Source organism: Equus quagga, chromosome 11 (assembly GCF_021613505.1).
Source record: "Equus quagga isolate Etosha38 chromosome 11, UCLA_HA_Equagga_1.0, whole genome shotgun sequence".
NCBI classification, from domain to species: domain Eukaryota; kingdom Metazoa; phylum Chordata; class Mammalia; order Perissodactyla; family Equidae; genus Equus; species Equus quagga.
The window spans coordinates 101,925,522-101,950,272 of record NC_060277.1 but is presented as its reverse complement, the minus strand read 5'-3'; the positions used below and the strand labels follow the sequence as shown (position 1 = coordinate 101,950,272).

General features: G+C 42.2%; 1 protein-coding gene across 1 annotated transcript in view; it reads left to right on the top strand.

Annotated features, from left to right (window-relative positions):
* The first annotated feature begins 5,845 nt into the window (after window positions 1-5,845).
* Window positions 5,846-24,751, top strand: part of BPTF (bromodomain PHD finger transcription factor) — a 141,903-nt gene continuing 122,997 nt past the window's right edge. The window contains 2 exon segments of the mRNA XM_046677260.1: window positions 5,846-6,365; window positions 6,367-6,709. Coding sequence (XP_046533216.1) covers window positions 6,084-6,365; window positions 6,367-6,709 — 625 coding nt within the window. The 5' untranslated portion in view covers window positions 5,846-6,083.

Sequence of the window (24,751 nt, the reverse complement as noted above, 5' to 3'; positions counted from 1 at the left end):
TAGTTTAATTTATCCACATGGCCACCATTTTCATCTCAATGAGGCTGGTTCCCAAATTATACCTCCAGTTTTTATCTTTCCAGAGCTTCCGTCCACATTTCAAATGGTCTCCTGGACATTTCCACCTGATTTTCCCATCAATAAACCAAATTCAGCCTACCTAAATATGAAACACAGCAGGATCATAATCATAGACATTAGCATTGGAAGGAACCGTAGAGACGATTTAATCCAGACCTGCCCAGCCAGGGAACTATGACACACACTAGTGCACAGTGAATGAAATATGAGTCTTTAGAGATGTTCATCCTCCCAGCCCTCAGAGTGGCTGGAGCCTCTGGACCAGTCATCTCTGTTCACTATGGCCGCATCCTCTGATGGCCGTAGAGAGTGGGGTCTGATAGTGAGCAAGAGGCCACCACTGGCAGTCAGATGCAGGGCACATCATTACCTGCATAGAGATGCTGGAGGAGTTTGTGTCCCAGGTGCCTAAGGAGTATGAGAAGCAATCCAGAGGGCAAGGAGGTGCCAGTGAGCGAGTGCGTGAGTGTGCGCAGAGAGGGTTCTGGTGCAGTCAGCTCAGAAACTCTATCTTCACATACTTTTATATTGGATAATTTTGTCTATTTGTGGCCAACGTGCCATCAATGATATCCAAACTGAGGCGACTGTTGTAATAATGCCTATATGGTCTCTAAATTAGAGCTTCATCATTATTTTGAAATAGCAGCTGTGAAAAAGTTTGATTGGATCTCAAATCCACAAGAAATTTTATAAGCACATTTGTCAATGAAAGAAAAGGAAGAGCTTCAAATATAACAAATATAATTTCTACTGATGTACATGTTTGAATAGTTATAAAGATCATTTCATTTTTTTTAATCACCTACTGCTGCAAACAGTTTCTTGTCATTTAAAGAGATCATTGTTAAAGATTCTCAGTCAGGAATTACATGAAGTGTTTAAAACGCAAAGCTGAGAACATAAAATTTGTTACCAGGATTCAAGCTCAAGTTTCTCATTTAATTAAAAAAAGGGCTTTTTGGAAAGTGTTACAAATTCACTATTTAATAGCTTCTCTGATGCTACATATTTTATTTTAATTTTTGTTATAATTATATTCTATAAAGAAAACATTTTATTTTTACCACATTCAATATGCCCCTCTAATTATTCTTCTAGTTTTCATTGGGTGCTATAATGTGAAAGGCTTAGAAAGCACAGCTCTAACCCAGCCCCCTTGACTTATTTGTGAGGAAACTGGGGCTCAGTCAGGGTTGAGTGACCTGTCTAAGTCATAGAGCTCATCACTTCCTACCTAAAACAGCTCCTGCGCTGACTCTCTGAGCCTTAACTGCAGGTCTGGGAGACATCACTGTCCCAGCCACCCAAGTCCATGTCAACTCGTGTTGACTTCTCTCTGTCTGTGTCCTATCCCATCCAATCTACATCCCCTCGGAGGGTGAAGAGGCCCTCCACACGGGAGCTGAAATAGGTACGTGCCATCCTGGCCTCCCCTGCAGCTAGACCCTGTCCTCAGACACATCCACCTCAGCCTTTGAACTGGAAGATAGCAGTGCTATGGAGCAGTGCCCAGTGCCCGGTGTTGGGACAAGCTGGGCCTTCGGCCAGACAGCAATAGTTGTGCTGTCCTCATTGGTTTTGTACCTGATGTTGGACACTTCCTAGCTGCACAACCTCAGAACCTGGTTCTTGGGCACTCCCAGAGAGTCTGTGAGCTTAAAGCAGGCAGTGTTCGTTTCTGTTGCTTGCAATCAAGAATCCAACTGATAAAGAAATTAGAACCAGAGTAGTTGTTGGCCACGGACTATAAGGGCAATGGGGTGGGGGTGGTCTGTGACTGTCTGTCTAGTCTTTTGAGTCTGATGGTAGAGAAAATGCATCTAGTACTGATGTAGGAGACTTAAATACCCCATAGCAACTCGTGGCAAAACAGTTCAACAAAACATTATGTCTCTTGGAATTAAAGGCAAGGCTTTAGCAGAGTAAGTGGCTGTAGCCGTAGAATATTTAATGGATGTGAGGAATTCAAAGACTGTGTGTTGGGAGGGTGGTTTCTTCTGACGGTACTGGATGCTTGGCAGCTTTCTTTGGATTTAGAAGAGTACGCATACCACATTTGTATGTGCTGCTTTAACCCATTTTCCAAGTGACCTGAAAGCTTGCTAACGTCAAACGCCAGCACAGACTAGGAGATGGTCCTTTGGTAGGTCTAGGTTGCAGTGCAAAGAGCTCTGCTAATTGGTCCTCATGACCCAGGGAATGCAATGGTGCTCTGTGTACAGCCACATGCTGGGATGCTGTACAGAGCCCACAGCAAGCCCCTAAAAGAGCATCACTATGGTTGTGCTTAAGGTTTTGGAGCAAAGCCTTGCTCTCTTTGGCTAATAACTATTCTCCTTTATTAGAAACTGTTTTTAAATTGCTCCTGGGCCCTGGCAAAGATTGAAGGCCTGACCATGGAGTACAGGTGACTGTGTAACCTTTGCCCACTTAGCCACACAGTGCCCAGTAGCACTCCCTTCCTCAAGACAACATGGAATATATAAGAGCAGGGCTGAGCAGGGCCTGGAGAGGGCACAGGCGTGCAACTCCCAGTATTTTTGCTCCCATTTTTCTGCCACCTCTCCCTCAATTCATAGCCACGGCCTTATGGAAAACTCCCATGACCAGGTGACTAAGGAGGACAACATTTGAGCTTAGTTTACAGATAGTATCAGCTGGAAGTGGACTGCTAAGGTGTTACAGCTGCACTTGCAAGTGGTCTTGAAAGGACAGTGGCAAAAGGAAATCTTCCCAGTGGGCAGAGCTTTGAATTGTACTCTTGTTTTCTTTGCCTCAAGAAAGACTCTATCCCAATTCATGGGGCCAGGTGGTCCGGGACTTAGACTGGTGACAAGGAGGTTTGGGAGAAAGGACGTAGATGAACTTCTCACAATAGACCTAGAAAGTGAGAGTATTTGTGTCCTACATGAATACTTATCAAAATGTCCCCACTGCTAAAGCTTTAAGTTAGTGGACAAGAAGACTTACCTTGTGGATATAGGTCAACCTTCCCTCAAGCCACTGCCTCCTTATTGGGGTCATAAGCTTATCATGGGCTTCTCCTCAGCAAGGCTGACCTGGCTATTGCCACTGCTGAGTGCCCATTTTAGAAGGAATCATTACAATGGGTTCTTTCTCTCATGGCAGGTAAAGTGAGTCCACCTCACTGGGAAGGGGTTGATACTGAATATGGATTTGCTTTTCTCACCAGCCATGCTATTACCATCATCATTCTACACGGGTTTATTGAATTATTTGCCATCATGCTATCATATACATCATGGCATCTTTAGTCAGTTTGGGCTGTTATAACAAATTACCATAGCCTGGGTGGCTTATAAACAGAAATTTATCTGCTGTAACACATTATCATAGACTGGATGGCTTCTAAACAACAGAAATTTATTTCTCACAGTCTGGAGGCTGAAAGTCTGAGATCCAGCATAGTTGGGTTCCAGTGAGAGACCTCTTCCAGGTTGCAGACTGCCGAGTTGCCATCATATCCTCACAGGCAGAGTGCAGAGAGGGGAAGGAGCTCTCTCACGATCTTCTAAGGGCATTAATCTCACTCACGAGGGTTCCACTCTCATCACCTCATCTAATCCTAATTACCTCCCAAAGGCCCCATCTCCTAAAACCAACACATGGGGGGAGGGTAGGTTTCAACATATGAATGTGGCCGGGGGTTGGGGGGGCAGACAGGATGGGACACACAAACATTCAGTCCATAACAGCATCTGACCAAGGCACTAACTTTTCAGTGAAATAAAGTAACTGACTCTCCTATCAGATTCTCTAACTCTACTGGGGACCCCAACAACTAGAAGCAGCCGGCTTTACAGGAATAGTGGAATGGCCCATGGAAAACATGGCTACTGAGGCAGCTGGAAGACAACAGCTAGAGAGCATGGATTCCATTTATACTCAGAACCAGCAATTCTGGAGGTGTCCAAATCCTTCCCATGAGTTCCTTTTTTGTTTAAATGAGCCAGAGTCAGTTTATCTTGCTTGCAACTAAAAAGTCCAAGTAACACAAAAACACCTCTTTGTGCCATCTTTTGTAATTTTTTTGGTGTATAGGCTTCCTCCACTATCAGCTTGTATTCCCTGTCATTGTTTCTACTATCTTTGTATTCCCTATAGTACATAGCACCTTACTTTACATAGTGCAGGATACACATTGCAAATTCGTAGACTCTGGGCTATATCTGAACTGCATTTATTTTGATCAGTCTGAAGTGTTTTTAAAAAAATTGGGGCCAGCCCTGGTGGCCTAGTAGTAAAGTCTGGAGAGCGCCACTTGGGCAGCTGGGTTGGGTTCCCCTGCCAGGACCTACACCACCTGTCTGTCAGTGGCCATGCTGTGGTGGCGGCTCACATACAAAAAAAAAAGAGGAAGATTGGCAACAGATGTTAGCTCAGGGTGAATCTTCCTCGGGAAAACAAAAACATTGACTTAGCTGCCAACACTTAAAAATCAAGAGATTTCATATGAAACATATTTCCATCTTCTCTTGAAAAATTTGGAGATCTGGCTATTTGGCTATTTTAAGTCCACATTCTCACGACTTTCCTCTTAAAACACAGGCACTTCCATTTGCTAAAGTCCTCACCTTGTCCACTTTATTCATTGTCTACCTGGTCCCTGAAGCCATATAAGTTAGCCACCCTTGTGCTCAACTGAATTATATTGAATAAATTAATTTGGCAATTAACACTGGTATTTTCATCTCACATATGCGTTCTACCCTTCTGACTAGATTGTAATAAGCCACTTGGTAGACAGAATCCCGTTAACTATTTTTCTTTAAATCACTTTTTGGTTGTCACATATTTCAATAAATACTAATACATGTTTATAAAACCTTTCTCTTAGCCCCAGGGCTGGGCTTGACCACCAAGAGTTGAGTACCCCTGATTTGGTCTGAGGGTGTGCCTGAAATGTCATCATCATGATTTGCTCCCTAGGCTAAGCCAAGACCTGGTGACTTGTCAGGTAAAGAAATTAAAATTATTTCCCGATAACGCGAACACAACATTTTGAAGTAGGTTTTAGGCGGGAAGTCACCATTTCTACTGCAAACGAGAAACTGGAAAGTTCTCGCTGAGGCGGTCGAGTTTCCAGCTGGGACGCTGGGAAAGGTGGCAGGAGAGGAGAATGTGGCCGCGTTCTGGAGTGTATCCGAGGCTTTTTGGGTGGGGATTATATCCCAGGAGTTTCAGGGACTCTCCCTCCAGGTCTGGCAGCCCAGGGCGTGGCTCCTGGCACAGCCCCGAGCAGTTGTCAAAGGCTGTTTCAGGACTCTCTAGAACCAAGCCCTCGGAGGTTCGCATTTCTGGGGGCTCGTCCCTCCGCCCCCCGTTAATCTCCCCCTGTCGCTGGCGCTGCCCTGTGCTGCTCGGTCGCTCCAGTCGCCCCCTCCGCGACACCCTCGCTGGCTGTTTCAGCATCAGTTTCCCCACGGGGGCGCGGAGGGGAAGAATCTGGGGGTTCCCCTGCCTCCCTCCCCGAGCCGGGGAAGGGGGGACGCGCGAAGGAGGCCCTGCTGAACTGGGGCTCCGGGGGGCTCCGCCGGGGCGGGCGGCTCCTGAGGCCTCCGGCGGGGCGCTTGGCGAGGGGAGCGCCCCTCTCCCGCGGTCCAGCGGCGCCGCGCGGAGGCGCCCCGGGCTCCTCGCCGACCCGGCGCTCCCGCGCTCCCCCTAGCGGCCGCCGCGCGGCCTCGCTCCGTGCCCGGCTCGGCGGCGGCGCAGCTCACGTGACCGCACTCCGGGCCTGCGGCCGCTGTCGGTTCCCCCAGTCACCGAGCGAGAGGGAAGAAACAAGATGGCGGCTGAAGGCGATCCGGAGTGGGGCCCCAGCAATTCGGATTGAGCCTTCTCCCTCCACCCGCTTCCGCCGGCCGGGCCCCTCCCGCCCGGCCCCGCGGGCCTCCCCCCGGCCCCGGCGCCCCCCACCGCCACCCCGCGCCCGCCCCTCCCCCCTCCGCTTTCCCTTCTCCCCCCGCCGCGGCTCCGACATGAGGGGCCGGCGGGGCAGGCCGCCCAAGCAGCCCGCGGCTCCCGCTGCGGAGCGCTGCGCCCCGGCCCCGCCGCCGCCGCCGCCGCCGCCGCCCACGTCCGGACCCATCGGGGGGCTCCGCTCGCGGCACCGCGGCAGCAGCCGGGGCAGGTGGGCCGCCGCCCAGGCTGAGGTGGCGCCCAAGACGCGGCTGAGCTCGCCCAGGGGGGGCAGCAGTAGCCGGAGGAAGCCGCCGCCGCCGCCGCCGCCGGCCCCCCCCAGCACCAGCGCCCCGGGCCGGGGGGGGGCGAGGAGGCGGGGGCGGCAGGACGGGGGGCGGGGGCGGCGGCGGCCACCTGGCCCGGACCACCCCGGCCCGCAGGGCCGTCAACAAAGTGGTGTACGATGACCACGAGAGCGAGGAGGAGGAGGAGGAGGAGGAGGACATGGTCTCCGAGGAGGAGGAGGAGGAGGAGGACGGCGACGCCGAGGAGACCCAGGATTCCGAGGACGACGAGGAAGATGAGATGGAGGAGGACGACGATGATTCCGATTATCCGGAGGAGATGGAAGACGACGACGACGACGCCAGTTACTGCACGGAAAGCAGCTTCAGGAGCCATAGCACCTACAGCAGCACTCCAGGTACCCACCCAGCCCAGTTGCTGCAGACTCCTTCCCCACCTCCTCCACCCTCCCCCCGGCTCGCTCCCTCTCGGGTCTCCCCCCCCCCCCACCTCCCCCCAAACGGAGGGGAAATGCGACGGCACATCAAGTGGCAAAAAACTAGATTTACAAGAGGAAAGAGGCGCATTGTTCAAAATGGAGATTGCATTGTTGCAGTTTGCAGGCCACACACTCGCTCGCTCTCTTTCTCTACCCCCAACCCCCTCTTTTTCCTCTTGAAAATTTGTGCCAGTGCAGTGTCTCCACCGGGCAGGATTGAAACTTTGGCACACACATATCCATTGCATTCATTTTTCTCCCTTGTTTTGGTGTGGTTTTTTGGAATGAAAGAAGCCTCTTGTTTTGCAAACCTCTTTGCATTTCTAATGTGGTTTCTTTTAGATTTTTATTATATATCTGTTCCTTAAAAGGAAATTGAGGATTTAGACAGATTGTGGCGCACAAACACACACACAACATGCTGCTCTTCACACCGCTAGCTGTGTGGTTTTAAAATCGTGTTAAGGAAATGGATCGGTTGGGTTAGTAGGGGAGACTTATCTGGTCCTGTGTGTTTGTTTTTATTCTCAAGTGTTAATGGGCTCGTGCAACAGTTGCTGGTAAATGGCTGAGTAAAAAGCAAAGCAGAAAACCAAGCAAAACCAAAACAAACCCGGTAATTCATCGGATTCAAAATCATTTTGGTAAAATCCAAGATAAAATAAGAAACCGCAGCAACATGTCTCTTAACTAATTCGATCCCTTTGCTTTGCCTGAGAAATGCATTTCGTGTCACCTGTTGCGGAAGATGTAAAGTTGATCACGCCGATGAAATTGCTGAAGATGAACTTTTTGACCAACTTCTAAGTCACACAGCAGAAGTGTAGGGGGATTTATTACAAAATTACTTTTTCTTTACACTCTGTTTCTAAGGATGAGAGTCCTGCCTAGATCTGTACTGAATTTCTCCAGGATGACTCTCCTGTTTTCTCGCAGAAAGTTTCTCTAGGTTGGTGCTGAGATGCAGTTAGTTAAAAAAGAAAACAGAATTGCTGCTTTGTATTAAATATGTAGTTGTGGCTTACTAAATTGTGAAAAAAAATTACTTGTAGCAATAACCTACAAGATTTTCCCTTTAGATTTTTGTTAATCTGGAGTAACTAAATTATAATCTAGTTTTAAGAGCATTTACAAAGTAAAGTTTATGAGGAAATAGGGTCTTAAAAATAATTAAGGTGTGTCACTTGTTTTTAAAAGAGATTAGAAGTAGAAGTGGTTAAATTTGAATGTTTCCCTTTTTTTAATTTATAAATGCTTGAATAGTTATTGGAGGAGTATGAGTATTAAGCCAGATGTAAACCCATTTCGATTGTCCTAACAGCAAATGAGAACGGTAATTTCTTTTGCCCGACAGTAAGAATATCTGCCTGTCTTTGCCTGGGGAGGCTGGGAGGGCAATGAAGGAAATGAATCAAGTGTCAAGTATTTACGTCTTGTATGTAGAGAGGACTGACTACATGCCACTTTTCATTTCTTGCTAACTTAATTTTAGTACATCTTTATAGTAGTAGTTTTTAACCTTAAGAAATCACGTGTGGCCCTTTCTACCACAAGCTCAGAATTGAAAGACCCATGGAGACTGAATTACGCTATCAAATTTTTTTTGAGTTAGAGCTCAGGCATTTTGGCAGGGCAGTTCAGCTCCCTTTAACTCCTCTTTGAAGGCCTAGCAAATAATTTAGGATTGATACCTGTGTATATGCTGAGTTGCAATTTATGGTTGGGTTTCCTTTTTAAAAAAGTACTCGTATATTTATGTACTGCCAGGGCGTTTTGTTTTTCTTAATGACACTTGCAGTCTACCTTGTGTATACGTGTCTTATCTTTTTATGAATTTAAGGTTTATATATCCTTAGATTAATCTTATGTCCTCTGTAGTTTCTAGCAGAGCATCTTGCTCAGCAGGTGCTGGTCAAAGATTGGTTGGATAAATGATTGTTGGGGGGTGAGAACTTGTAATAGATGAAGTTTTGATAATGCTACAGTGGGTGCTGCCATAACTCCTAAAATCTTTTGGATTTGGGAATCTGAAAATTGGTCCAATTAGATTTGGTAACAGTTAGTGTGTTTTGAGCTGCTACTTCATGTTGCTTGCTAGGCATTTTCCTTTCTTTATTGGATGTGGTGTTAACTTCGATGTTTTACTTTTTGAAACACATTATTTCTAAAGATCATGGTAAAAGGAATGCTACATTTTGTGTTCTAAACATTCACTTGCCTGGAATGAGTATCAGTGCCTAGGAGTGAGTTGTTTAGGCTAAGTGCTAGTTTCATTAGTTTTATTTCCTGTACTTCCAGACAGTAAAGGCTAGGAAGGAGGCAGTCAGGTATACGTGTATATGTGTGTTTACTTTGGAAGGAAATAAACTTTATTTTTAATTTAGACAATTTGATTAATTTTTATAGATTAGACTAACATGTTAAATACTAACGTATTAAATTCCTAATATAAGAAATAACTCATTCGCCTGCTGAGTACTTGGTAGGTCATGTAACTGTTGATGGTGCAAAGACATGGGTTGATGTTGCTAGCTTAATTTTCTAAAATCATAGATTTAAAAAAGTTTATTCACTGGAGATTAAATGTTTTCCTTTTATGGAGAGAAATTTTAAGTGGGTACATAAGGTGCATAACAAATATTACTGTAGGGATGACAACTTGTTAATACAAAATTGAAATCATCTAGTTAAGCTAGAGGTATTTGGTTGAATAAGGCTTTTATTTATTTTTATTGTTAAAATTGAGTTTTTCAGCCTATAGGTTTTATGACATACTTTGCCAATGCATTAAAAAGGATTGTCTAGAAAATCTGTTTTGAATAAGCCTTTGGTAAAGTTCTGACAGTACCTTGAAATCAAGCATTTGCTAATTTAAAAAAATTAAATCACACTTGAAACAGAATAGTCCTTGCATTTAACTTGTGTGAGACTTCTCAGAATACTTAGCTGGAATTTTGAAATTTGGAACTTCTAAGGACTTCAGAAAGCAGAAGCCCTGGTGCTGTCTTGGGAGAGCAATTTCTGTCCTCTAAGGATTATGATGGTGGAGATCAGTGGCATAGAGGCATGAATGAACTGTAGATTTCTCTGAAGCAGAATTTGTTACTAGTTTGTTAATATTTATTCCTACCAGTGCCAAGAAATATCTTTTCAGTATACTTTTGGTTCCTGATTGCTACAAGTGAGTTAGAAAGTGCGGTGGAGAGTTAAAGGAGAGCAAGAGCATACCCCATTTGGGGGAGTTGCTGTTGGCGTGTGCTGCCTGGTTGGGCATGTGGACAGTGAGGATAGACACATGGAGGGAGGGAGCAGCATGAACTAAGGTGCTGATTTTAAAGTGGGGGCATTCTTAAGTCACCTGCTTTAACAAGAGCCTGAGTGTGTAAATGGGAGATGAACTGTAAAGCTCCGTGTTGGGCAGTACCTAGAGAAGCAGCCTGTAGCATTTGTACTTTCCCTCCCTCATCTGTAGGGTAAGGAGAGGGCTAGAGCCATGATCCTCAGTCATTTTTCACTCCTAGGATACCCAAGGGATATGCGGTATTCCCATCAGCACCACGCAGGAGCATGAAACAAACCAAATCAAATCGTGGAGATGCTGTTCAACCACTGGTGCAGCCAGCTCTTCCCCCCAAATTGAGAGAATTACTGGAGGAGGTGGTTTCTGGAGCCCCCTCCCCAATCTGTTTCAAATCTATTTCATTTGTGGGCATTGGGGATCAATCAGATGATCTGGAAACAAGCGGGATGTGATTTCAGTGGGACGTTAGGAAGTTTAGCATAGCTTCTGCTCTGCAGGATGGATTGGAAGAGGACGAGATGGCTGGTGAGGATCTGGAGGGGTCACATAGCCCTGGATGGAAGATCAGTTCAGGAGGTACTTCAGAGTTCTCCAGGCCTTGACGACATCAGAAGTGTAGACAGAGAGAGGAGTGCATCAGATATGCCTCTGTAAGAATGGTAGTGCTTTCAGTAGCAGTAAGAATTGAAGATTATAAGCGAAATTAATGAGATCTGTTTTCAGGTACCAGAAGAGGTTAAACATGAGAATTAAAAGAAAGAAAATGAGGGTCCCAAAGAGTTTTTAAAAAGTTGGGCAGCATGATATGTGAGTTGTAAAGAGGGGTGTTTGAGGTATGCAGTAATAAATGGTCTTGTGTCCGGTTCATGCTCGTCTGCTCTTCTGGTGTAATTTGGAAACGGAGGTATGTATTGAAATGTGTGCACGCAGTAGGATTGGGGATGTTAAGGCCGGGAGCTCTGGTCTCTTCTGTTAGATCTTTTTCTCGCTTCTCAAGACCCTCTGTCATCCCTGTGACTGCAGGTCCTTGGAGGGGGGATGCAGCAGGTGAGACGGTGGTGGTAGTGGTGGGGGAATGATAATCTTGGTGGCAGGCAGGAGCAAATCCAAGCAGATGCCCTCTTTGCACTGAGTAGGTTCCTCCCTCCTCTGCTCCTTAGCCAGGTTCAAATCCCACTTCCGACTCCTGGGAGGTATCTTCAGAAGTCCTCTCAGAGTAGTGTTGCTCACCTTGGTCTCTTCTCTTTGAATGCCTGCGTGTAGCAGTTACAGTTTCAGCTTCATAATTTAGCACTGGTTTAGCACCGACCGTCAATATTCTAATTTTTTTCGTGCTTTCGGTTCTTTAAAATGATAAGTCTCAGGAGGCAGAATACTTCTTTAAAAAAAAAAAACAACTTATACTTGAAAAATGCACTTTAAAAGATCGAAAGTAAAACCATACAGAGTTAAAATGCATATTAATTGTTTTAATTATTTTGTCTACTTAGTATACATCAAATTATTTTATATATTTTCATTTGTTATATTACTCGTTATTTTTTGATTGCTGAATGATTTTTAAAAATAGTAACAGTAATAGCTAACGTTGGACATCTGAATTGCTGAATAATTTTCAAGCAATGTTTAATAAAAATTCCATTTTTAAAATAGTTTTATTGAGATATAATATTCATACCATAAAATTCAACTTTTTTTGAAAGTGTGTATCTTCACAGAATTCTGCAACCATCACCACTACCTAATTCTAGAACATTTTTATCACCCCAGAAAGGAACATGTACTTGTAGGGGTCTCTCTATGTCTTCCCCCCCACCCCCATCCTCTGCCAACCACTGCTGTCATTCTCTGTTGATTTCTTTCTTCTGGACGTTTCGTGTAAATGGGATCATCCAATATGTGGCTTCTTTCACTTAGCATAATGTTGTCAAGGGTCGTGCATGTTGTAGCATGTATCAGTCCTGTAATTGAATAATATGCCATTCTGTGGATATACCACATTTTGCTTATCCATTCATCTGGTCTTGGACATCTGAACCGTTTCCACTTTTTGGCTATTATGAATAGTGCTGGTGTGAACACTCTTGTATGGGTTTTTGTGTGGACAATACGTTTTCATCTCTCTTGGGTATATCCTGGGAGTGGAATTGCTGGATCTTTACAAATACATTTAGATAGAACCATTTTAACCAGACTTATTTTGGTTGTTACAGGGTTCTGTTAGGAATGAGAGCTGGGTTGTATGTCTTCCAGGATACCTATGATTTTTGGATTGCCTTAGGTCTCCTTAGAGAATTTATTCCAGAAGGATTTGTCAGAGAAGGAGCAGTGTGAGTGGAGTCATAACATTGATTTCTACACTGTCAGCGTGAGGGCTTGTGGCGGCATTGAAGGCACCTACATATGTAAGCTCACTGCAAAATGTTAGACTATCATGATGTATGAGAGTCTGAGGATTCTAGATAAATCTCTTATGAATGTCAAGGCTCTAGAGAGGTAGCATGTAGCATAGTGATTTAAAGACTGAAGAATCCGGAACCAGACTTCCTGGTTCTGTGACGATGGGCAGCTTGCTCCACTCTTTGTGCCTTACTTTCCTTGGGTGTAAAATGGGGATATCATAGTACTTAATTCAAGGTGTTCAGAGGGTTAAATGGGCTAGTACATGTGAAACGCCTAGAACAGTGCCTGGCACATGGTACAGATTGAGTAAATATTAGCTGTTATTGCCTGTTGATTTGTTCCTGAACTGCACATGGAGATTCTGTGAAGATGTAGGGACCTCACTTAGAGTGTAGTGAGGTAGTATTTTATTCTGTCTAAAGCTGTCAGCCTCCTCACAAGGAATAAAAATATTTTGAGGATCAGATTTAACTAAAAATCTACATTAAAATAGAGCTTTATTTTCCCCCTTTAGAAGAAATATTAAATGTTGAACTTACTCATTTAAGAAATTTAGTTTACGTCTGATTTATTCCAGAGCTATGATAACTAACACATTTACCTCAGTTATTTGCAGTGATGAGTTAAAGCAGAGAAAGCACTCTTAGACTTGTAGCCCTTGGTAGCTCCTCCATGCCATCTTTCTCCGCCTGTTCCTTAAACACCAGTTTTCCAGGTTTTTACACCAGCCCATGGCTCTCTCACTGTCTCCCTCCTTCCCCTGAGATCTCCTCTAATCTCAAGATGTTTTTAAAATTGCAGTGAAAAATTAAAAAATAGTGCAGATTTACTCTTTTGGGAAAGTACACATAATAAAATGAAAATCATCTGTAATCCCAGCAACCAAAAATAACCACTGGAAATGTTTTTTTATATATTTTTTATTCCATTTTCATCTACATATTTTTAAAAAGATATAACTAGGATCATATTGAACAAACTATTTTTCCTTGATATGTAGCAAGGTTTTCCCCTATCATTGTGTCTATATCAAAGTAGTACATGAACACAGGTAAAAGAAATTCAGATAGCATTAACGGCCCATAATGAGCAGAAGCAGTTCCCCATTGTACCTCTCCCCACCCCGAGACCTCTCTGGAGGCAGTGGCTTTCAATTCTTGGAGCTGTTTTTTTTTCCCTGGTATTTGCCACAGTATTTTAAAACAATATGCTGCATTTGATTTAACAATTTTAGACATTTCTCTCTTGACTGTGTTATGGTAGATGAGGAGTTAGTCCTATTATAATTACCCTTACTTTCACCTTATCCTCTCTATATAGTTACAGCATGATTTTGGGATAAATCATGAGATCGATTACACTATTTTCATTATGTAAATATTATTCACAATTGAGTCAAATAATGTGCTATGGTTATGTGTGGTTTTTGGGGAACTATTTTTCTGGATTTATTGCCTTATTTTTTCACTTGCTTAGTGTTCTATCTACCTAGCCCAGTGCACTATCAAACCTGTAAAATATCTTATCACTTACTGTTTTCCAAAGTCTCAAATGTAACAGTTCCATTTTTTCCTTGCTGATCTCCCTCTGCAGCCCTCAGCATTTCTGCTCTCACCTCAGCTGGCTGCTCTGTAGGTATATTGAACCTGACCCAGATGCTTCTTTTTGCTGCTTTCCCATGTTGATTCTGTTCCTTGGGTCCTACATCCTTCTTGGTTTACTTCCCTTACTACCTCTAGTTGCTTCCTAAGAATGGGTGCATGAGAAAGAAGCTTTTTTTTTTTTTTATCATTACATGTGTGAAAATGCCGTTTTCAGCCCTAATACTTGATTGATAGTTTGGCCAGGTATAGGATCCTAAATTAAAAAATCAATTTCCCTTGAAAGATTTTCTTCGTTGTATTCCAGCATCTAGTGCTGCTGTTGAGAAGTCTAGGGCTGTTCTGATTACTTCCTTCATCTCTGACCTGTTTTTTTTCCTATCTAAAGCTTTTAGGCTCTTTTCTTTTTCTTTCTTTCTTTCTGTCTTTTTTTAAAGATTGGCACCTGAGCTAACAACTTGTCAATCTTTTTTTTTTTTTTTTTTTGCTTTTTCTCCCCAAATCTCCCCACTAGATAGTTGTATATTTTTAGTTGTGGGTCCTTCTAGTTGGGGCATGTGGGACGCCACCTCAGCATGGCTTGATGAGCGGTGCCATGTCTGCACCCAGGATCCAAACTGGCGAAACCCTGGGCTGCCGAAGTGGAGCACGTGAACTTGACCACTCCGCCACTGGGCGACCCATAGGCTCTTTTCATGGTCTCCAGTATTCTGAAGTTTTCCAGTGATGTCATATCCCCTGATGGGGCTCTTCTTCAGTCATTGTTCTGGGTACTTGGTGGGCCCTGTTAATCTAGAGAGTCATGTTCTTTAGTTCTGGGAAAAGGTCTTCTATTATTTGCTAATTTTCCCCCAGATTTGCTTGCTTTTCTTCTTGAACTCCTAGTTAGATGTTGGCTCTTCTAGACTAATCTCATTAAGTTTCTTTTCTTTTTTTATTCTTTTCACCTGTTTGTCCCTTTGGTCTGCTTTCTGGGAGATTTCTTTCTCTTTCTCTTCCTCTTCTAAGTCTGTTGAATCAGTTTTTATTTCAGCTACCAGATATTTAATTGCCAGAAGCTGTTTTCTCTGTTCCTTTTTCATAGCATCCTGTTCATTAATGCAATATCTTCTTATATGTCTCATTAATGATAATTTTTAAAAAAATAATTGAAGTACCACTTACAGTAAAATCTACCCTTTTTAGTATACAATTTGACTCTGAGTTTTGGCAAATACACAGTCACATGACCACCGCCACCATGAAATATAGAATGGCTCCATCACTTGCCCAAAATTCCCTTGTGGTCCTTTAGTCAACTTCCCCTGCCCCACAGGCTACCACTGTCCCTATAGTTTTGCCTTTTCCTGAATATCATATACATGGAATTATAATGTTTGTAGCCTTTAGTGTCTGGCTTCTTTTACCTACCATATTGTATTTGAGATTCATCCAAGATATTGCCTTTATCATTCCTTTTTATTGCTGAGTAGGTAGTCCCTAAGTATATGGATGTACCGTACTTGGTTTATTCATTCACCAGTTCAAGAACGTTATGAGTTGTTTCCAGGTTTTGAAGATTATGAATAAAGCTGCTGTAAACATTCACTTATAGGCTTTTGGGTGAACATAAGTTTTCATTTCTCTTGAGTAAATACCTAGGAGTGGAATCGCTGGGTTGTATGCTAAGTGTGTTTTAAAACTCTCTAAGGAACTGCCAAACTGTTTTCCAGAGTGGCTGTACCATTTTGCGTTTCTGCTAGCAATGGATGAGGGTTCCTGCCATTCCAATAGGTATATAGTGGTATGTTTCTAATTGACATTTCTCTAGTGATTAGTGATGCTGAGCATCTTTTCCTGTGCTTATTTGCTGTCTGTGAAGCAAATCTTTGGTGAAGTTGAAATATTTTGTTGAATATTTCTGTTGGAATATTTTGCCCAGCTATTAATTGGGTTGTTTTCTTGTTATTGAATTTAGAAAGTTCAGTTAACATAATATTTATGATATATAATTTCCCAAAGCTCTTTTCTCAGTTCATTTTTCAGAGCATCCTCTTCTTGGATGCAACATCCTCTCTTATCTCTCCGAGTACGTTTATTGTAGTTTTTTAAAGTTTTCTTCTGTTTCTTTTGTTTCCTCGGAGTCCATTCTTCAGTTTTAGTTTTCTCTCTTCTGTGCTGGAGGCTTTTTCAAATGCCTGGTGATCTTGAGCTGCTCATATTTAGGAGTGAGGCGCTGGATAGCACTTTGTGGGTGGCTCTGGTTTGTCAGCTGGTGGGTTTCACTGTCAAGTAACTGGGCAGTGAGCCAACCTTTTCTTTGGTGGAATCCCAGATAATAAGTTTATGTGTATTTTTGTTTCTCTTTCATTGTTTTATTTTATTTTTCTTTTGTGAGTCTGTCTGGTTTCTTAAGGGATGATTTCTTAAATCTCTTGCCTGGGGCTGAAGTAGGGGTCCGGGGGTGTGTATGCCCAATATCCTGGGAAGCTGGATGAGGGAAGGTGGCTAGGACTCACACCTTACAGTACGCACACTTCCTGTTAGGAACCCTGAGTTGTCGCCCTTTTTTTTTTTTTTTTTTTTGGTAATTGAGGTATAATTAACATATATTAGTTTCGCATGTATAACATAATGATTTTACATTTGTATACATTGTGAAATGATCATCACGATAAGTCTAGTTAATATCCGTCACCATACATAGTTACAAAAACATTTTTTTCTTGTGATGAAAACTTTTAAGATGTACTCTCGTAGCAACTTTCATATATGCATTACAGCATTATTAACTATAGTTACCATGCTGTTTGTTACGTTTCCATGACTTATTTCTATTAATGATTGGAAGGTTGTACCTTTTGACCCCCTTCACCCATTTCACCCATCCCCATCTCTAATCTGTTCTCTGTATCTATGAGCTTGTTGTTGGTTTTGTTTTTTAGATTCCCATATAAGTGAGATCTTATGATACTTGTCTTTCTCTGTCTGACTTATTTCACTTAGCATAACTCTCAAGGCCCATCCATCTTGTCAGAAATGACAAGATTTCATTCTTTTTTGTGTTTGAATAATATTCCATTGTATATACAGTCAAGTGTCACTTAATGATGGGGATATGTTCTGAGAAATGCGTCATTAGGCGATTTTGTCATTGTGAGAACATCATAGAGTCTATTTACACAAACCTAGATGGTATAGCCTAGTACACACCTAGGCTCTGTGGTACTAATCTTAGGGGACCACCATTGTGTATGTGGTCTGTCGTTGGCTGAAACATCATTATGTAGTGCATGACTGTATATACCACGTTGTTAAAAATCTATTTTCTGTTGATGGACACTTAGGTCGTTTCCATATCTCGGCTATTGTAAATAATGCTGCAGTGAACGTGGGGTGCGTATCTTTTCGAGTTAGTGTTTTCATTTTCTTTGGATAGATACCCAGAAGTGGAATTGCTGGATCACATGGTAATTCTAGTTTAAAATTTTTGAGGAACCTCTGTACTGTTTTCCATAGTGGGTGCCTCAATTTACATTCCCATCAGCAGTGCACAAGGGTTCCCTTTTTGTCCACATGATCACCAACACTTGTTATTTCTTGTCTTTTTGATAATAGCCATTCTAATAGGTCTGAGGTGATGTCTCATTGTAGTTCTTTTCTCTTTGTTCTAGTGTGTTTTTACTTTTTTATTTTATTTTATTTTATTTTTTTTGAGAAAGATTAGCCCTGAGCTAACTACTGCCAGTCCTCCTCTTTTTTGCTGAGGAAGCTTGGCCCTGAGCTAACATCCCTGCCCATCTTCCTCTACTTTATATGTGGGATGCCTACCACAGCATGGCTTTTTGCCAAGTGGTGCCATGTCCACACCCGGGCCCCGAACTGGTGAACCCCAGGCCGCCGAGAAGCGGAACTTGCAAACGTAACCGCTGTGCCACTGGGCCAGCTGCTGTTTTTACTTTTTGTGTTTCTTTGCTGTCAATTTACCCACTGTTGAGAGGGAAAAGATACTAACTCATGTTACAAATTTGTCATATATAAACAGAAGTTTCATTAAGTATTTCTTTACAATGTGATTAAAACATTTAAAAATAATTTATCTAATACTCATTCAGTGTACAAGGTGTTGTGTTAAAAGCCTCAAAGAGATGAAGAGATGGCTAAGTGGTCCCAGCTCTTAGGTCTTTATCCTTTGGAAGGGGGAAGAATAACACAGTACATAAATATATAACTGTAACGTAGGGCAGACTCAGGTAAGTGCTGTAAGAAAAACAGAATTAAATTAGGGAGAGGTCACAGTCTATTGGGAGGTCAGAAGTGGTGTCAAGAACAAGGCTGAATTTCAGCTGTGTCTTGAAAGTTGGGTAGGATTTCTCCAGATGGAGGTTGAACAGGAAGAGAAAGGAGGATGCAAAATGTAAAGGGAGCAGAAAGATGATGTTCAGGGACTACGTGCTTGCAGTTTGAGTGTCAAGGACATAAGACTGTAGAGAAGTGGAGATTATATTTTGATCCAGTAAGAATAAATGCCAGTCTGAGGAATCTGTACTTAGTTGGCAGTAGGGAGTCATTGAATGTTTTTAAACTGGAATATGTCATGATAAAGCTGAGCTTTTTGAAAAATCATCAGTTAGAATGGCCTTGGTGTATAGGTTTTATTGGAATAAGAGGGCTGATATAATATTTTAATAGCTACATAAGATTCCATTCTAAGGCTTTACGAAGTAGTTAAGCTGTACTCTTGTTTGCCATGATTACCTTTAGTGACTACCCTTTTAGATAAATCTTGGTTCATATCCCTAATTTTTTTTTTTGAGGAAGATTAGCCCTGAGCTAACTGCTGCCAATCCTCCTCTTTTTTCTGAGGAAGACTGTCCCTGAGTTAGCATCCGTGCCCATCTTCCTCTGCTTTCTATGTGGGACCCTACCACAGCATGGCTTGACAAGCAGTGCCATGTTCACACTGGGATCCGAACCCGTGAACCCCGGGCCGCTGAAACAGAATGTGCGCACTTAACCACTGCGCCACTGGGCTGGCTCCCCCTAATTTTTTTTTTAAGGCTTTCACTACATATTACTAATATATTATGAATGTTATATAACATAGATTTATGTAATATATACTAATATACATATTACAATACATATGATATATCATGTTATAAATATAATAAATATATTTCCACTAGCAGTGTATGAAAGTGCCCATTTTGCCAGCACTGGTTATTTGTAAACCATCTTTGCATTCAGTGGGTTAAAACCTCTCTTATTTGAATTTGCATTTCTTTGACTACTAATAAAATTTTGTACTTTCATGGCCTCTGATACCCAAATCTCTGTTTGTAGTCATGATTTCTTCTCTGTATCTTAACTCGTCAATGGATGAATACTTCTTGAACCCCTCCACTTAGATATCTGATAGACACAACAAATTCAACATGTTCCAAATGGAATTCATGCTTTAGTCACGGCTCCCAACCTCCCATTTCCTCGCTCAGTGAATAATCGCCCTGCCCACCGACTTGCTCAAGTCAGAAGGGAGGGAGGAACAGACTCCTCCCTGTGCCTCACCGTGTGCGGGCTTGTCACCAGGTCTTGTTTACATCTTATTTCTCTCTTAAATATCTCTCAGCTCTCTTGTTCGTTCATGCTTGTGGTTCCCTAAATCAGGCCCTCTTCATCCCTTGTTTGGCCTCTTGAAGGAACCAGCCTTCCTGCCTGGCCTCCCTTTGTCCATCCGTCATCTCCTCTCACGTCCTTCCTGCACATACACACTGCTCTGCTCTAAGACAAATCTGACCGTGTGATGCCCTTCTTAAAAAGTCCTCTGGGAAGATGATTGGGAGCTTCAGTGTGTGTGGATAGTCTGTGACTTGGCTTTTGCTTCCCCGATGAGCCTCCTCGTCTGTTGCTTCACTGATTTCTTCATTTATTCAAAAAATACTTATGGAGTACCTGCTGTGTTCCAGGCACCCTCTGGGGTGTAACCACAAATCAGATATGGCCCCTGCCCCAGTGTAGCTGGGAAGGGGGCCAGTGTATTGATGAAAGAAGTGTTTTGAAAGGGGGTAGGTAAATATGATCTAGTGGGGGGTGGGCGTGGTTTGGAGAAGGCTTCTCAAAGAGGTGACAATTAAGCTCAAAATTAAAGTAGCCAGGTGAAGGGAGGGGAAAGAGGATTTTAGGCCCTAGGATCGTCATGTGCAATGGACTGAAGGGAATACCATGAAGGAGTTTAAGTAGGGAGTGATGTGATTAGTTTTGTGTTTTTTCAAAAAGTCCCTCTGGTTATAGAATAGAGAATGAATTGGAGTGGGATAAGAATTGAAGGGAATTAGGCTGTTGAAGTAGACCAGGTAACAGATCTTGTACTAGATTAGTATGAGTGGGAATGGAGAGAAATAATTCAAAAAATAATTTAGGACTTAGAATGACACATCTTAATAATAGATTGGGTTCTCCACGGGAGAAAGAGGTCAAGGATGAATTGACTTCTAAATCTTCTTTATTTCTCTTCTGGTTCATAGCTTATTTCTCTTCACCTTGAATTTGATGATCAAGTAATAACTGAATTCTTCATAGTTCCCTTCACATGCCTTATAGTTATTCACTGCTGTGATGATTAATTCCTGGTCACCCACCCGTCACGTTCTCCAGCTTGGCTTTGGTCACCATTCCCTTTTCCCCAGATACGCCTAAGTTCCTTTATCTCTCCCCTACCCTCCAGGACCTTTGTGCATTTACATATTGTTCAGTTTCCAAATATTTGGGAATTTTCCAGGTATCTTTCTTTCTGTTACTGATTTCTAATTTAATTTCATTATGTTTAGAGAACTTCATATGACTTTAATTTTGTAAAAACATTTTTAGAGCTTTCTTTTGTGCCCTGGAATATTGTCTGTCTAGGTGAATGTTCTAAGCGTACTGGGAAAGAAGGTATATTCTGCTCTGGGGGGAGTGTTCCACAAGTGTCACGTCAAGTTGGTTGCAGTGTTAAGGTCTTCTATATCCTTGCTGGTTTTCCCTCTGCTTGTTCTATGAATACTAATAGAGGAGTGTTGAAATCTACAACTATTGTTACGGATTTGCCTATTTCTCTTTGGAGTTCTCTTAGTCTTCATGTATTTTCAGGCTCTGTTATTAAGTGCATAAACATTTAGGAAGGATCATTGAATCCCTTTATTATTGTATCTTTGTTTGTTAAGACATTGTATTGACAGGAACTGTTAATTATCTGGCTCTCTCCCTTGTTAGAACCTACTTGAGGGCAGAGAGGGTCTCATTCATTTCCCTCTCCTTGGAGGCTGGCTCAGTCTCTAGTATGCAGTAGGAAGCAGAAGTAATTGTTGAACTGAGGGTACAGGTCAAAGAAAGCCTTTGGATTCTTTTTACCCTTAGTTCTGTGCTGTCAGGTATGGCAGCCACTAGCCACATGTGGCTATTTAAATTTAAATTAAGTAAAATTCAAACTTTAGGGGCCTGCCCTGTTTGCCGAGTGGTTAAGTTCATGGCCGAGTGGTTAAGTTCGCCCGCTCTGCTTCGGCAGCCCAGGGTTTCGCCAGTTCGAATCCTGGGCGCAGACATGGCACCGCTCATCAAGCCATGCTGAGGCGGCATCCCACATGCCTCAACTAGAAGGACTCACAACTAAAAAAAATACACAACTATGTAAGGGGGGGCTTTGGGAGAAAAAGGAAAAAATAAAATCTTTAAAAAAAAACTCAAACTTTTCTCTTCAGCAGCACTAGCAACATTTCGAGTGCCCAGTAGCCACATGTGGCTAGTGGCTCCTGGATTGGACTACACAGATGTAGAACATTTGGGTCGTTTTAGAACATCACAGAAAGTTCTCTTGGACTGACTGTGCTGTTGTAGTCTGTCTGCTTCTGCTAGACTGTGAGAATTACATAGCATCTCTTTTCCTGTAGCCTTCTATTTGCTTTGTATCCTGCACAGTCTGGGTAGCCCCAACATTTGGGCGATGGTCCTCCTTTGTCAAAACTGTCGGCCCAGTGTTGTTTGTATGTCTGATGGGTTGAATTTCTGCAGTAGGTGACTTGGGATCATCTTTGAGATGATTACATCATTTGTTCTTGGTGGGGGAAGAGACAGTCAGCTAACACTTGGTTTTAGAAAATCTGCCACAGCCGTAATAAAATTAAGCTGAGGGTCGTAGATGTAGGACAGAAGGGAAAGAAGGACTAAAATTCAGAGACTTTCGTTTGAGAAATTTGATTTGAAAACCCAGAGAATTTCTATGTTGTAAAAGTTTAAAAGGTGGTATGTGAACTGAATTGTGACATACTTGTGTGTCCCAGTGTGTCTGGGTTCTCCTATATAAAACCTCTTTCTCAGTGGTCTCTGGCCAAATTATTTTATAGTTTTTAAGGAGAAGACATCGCTTCTTTTTGAATGGAATTCTTCTGTTACTTAAGTGATGTTAAATTGCAGCTGCGGAACCTCTGGAGAGTTGCTAAGAAAGTTAGTGCTTTGACTCCTCTCTACTCATGGATGTGTTGTAGAATTCACACACCAGGAGACTGCACGGCCAAGTGATTCATACCGAATGGCATTGTTTAGTAGATGCAATTTCTGTATTTTACTGTCATGGCTTCCTGCTTGATTTCAGTATGTTAACATTGCCTCCTTTGAGGTCTGTTTATAGTGTATTCTATTTATGGAACTTAAAAAGTATTTCAGAAATGCACATATTAATCTGTGTGGAATTTCTCTTCTTGTCCTTTTCCTTCTAATGCTTGCATAGCTGTATCGAGGTTTGTCTGAGGAAATAATCCAACATTTAAAATAGCTAATAAAATTTTAGCCCCTCCTCTCAGGGCGGTTTTCCGTGTTCTTCTAGACATCAAAGTTATTTCACAGCCTTCTTGAAGTCTTACTTAATAAATTCACCCTTTTCTCCAACTTATAACCAACCATACTCTGCCTTCAAAGTGTTATGCAAATAGTAAAAACATTAAAAAGTGGTTTTATTGTAATTTCATATATATATTTGAACTTTTTGGTCTCACTTTTCTGGATGAAATGCCTCAGATTTCTGACCCTCTGTGAACTTGGCAGATTGCCTTCATCCAGATATATTGTCCTTGATTGCTTAGATAGCTTGAGTTACGGATCTTCCCTGCGTCTCAGAAGAAACCTAACGATGGAGATTATGGCAGGGATCACAAACTCAAATGCCTAGAGGGTCCAAGTATGTAAAGGTAAAGACATGAAGAGGCCTTTTTTTCTTTATTAATATGTAACTGCATTTGCTGTTAGTATTTATTTGCCTTGAAAAAACTAGCCCTATTGAAATTTTAGTCCATTTTTGCTTTTACAGACAATACTGTTCTAAATGTGCTGGAAATATATCTTTAGTCACCCAGACTCGCGTTTTTATCGGGTAGATTGCTAGGAGTGGGATTGTTGTGTTACATTTAATAGGCTGAACCAGGTTATATGCCCATTACCTGTTTGTTAGTTTGTTTGTTTTTGAGGAAGGTTAGCCCTGACCTAACATCTGCCGCCAGTCCTTCTCTTTTTTGCTGAGGAAGACTGGCCCTGAGCTAACATCCATGCCCATCTTCCTCTACTTTATATGTGGGATGCCTGCCACAACATGGCTTGACAAGCGGTGTGTAGGTCTGCACCCGGGATCTGAACTGGCAAAGCCTGGGCAGCTGGAGTGGAACTTGAGAACTGAACCGCTGTGCCACCGGGCCACCCCACCTGTTTGTTTTTAAACCTTCCCTAATCTGTGCTTATGTGGCTTTTAAATTAACTTTTTCTAGAATCTGTAGAAGTTTACTCAGACCTTTAGCAGGTGTTCTTGGATATGGATTAGGCCCAAAGTCCTTTCCTCATTCATTTATTGGTAAATATACTCACTTGTGATATGAGAGCCTGAGGTTTAGCTCTCAAACTGAGAGGCAGATGTCTGTTTTGAGAATTTTCTAGCTAGGTGGGAATGGAATTCTTTATTGCTTCTTAGCTTGAGTTTGACTTTAGAGAGGTCCTTCCTCTGTGGGTCTCAGTTTACTCTCCTGTAAAGTGTAGGCTGGACTAAATGATCCACTGGGCAAGAAATTGGCACACTTTCTCTTGAAGAGCCAGATAGTAAATATTTTAGGCTTTGCAGGCCAGACTGTCTCTGCTGCAACGTCTCAACTCTGCCATTGTAGCATGAACGCAGCCTTAGACAATAAGTAAGCAAAGGAGCATGGCTGTGTTCAAATAAGACTTTATTTACAAAAACGGGCTGTGGCTGGCCGTAGTTTGCCAACTCCCTTTTGAGCTCTTGAAATTCATTAATCTGTCATCTGGAAATTAGGTTAGGAAAAAAGTTAAATTTAGAAAACTCAGAAGATGACATTAATATTTTGATTACTCTTGCTTAGTAACCATCTTTGTGTGAATGTATGAGTATACATATGAGTTAGTACTCACATGGTGGAAACATACATTTTTTTATAAGATTGGTTAATGTATAATTGGTTTTGTAAATCTTTTCGCTTACACCATGAAATCTTAATATATCTTTAAATAATTTGTCTACAAAGATATCTGCTCTCATGGAGCTTCTAGTGGAGAACTCATGGATTTCGAAAGTTAATTTTATATTTAGCCAGCTGTTTTTTTCCTGATTGGTTCTAATAGCTTCTTTGTTGATTGGGTTGG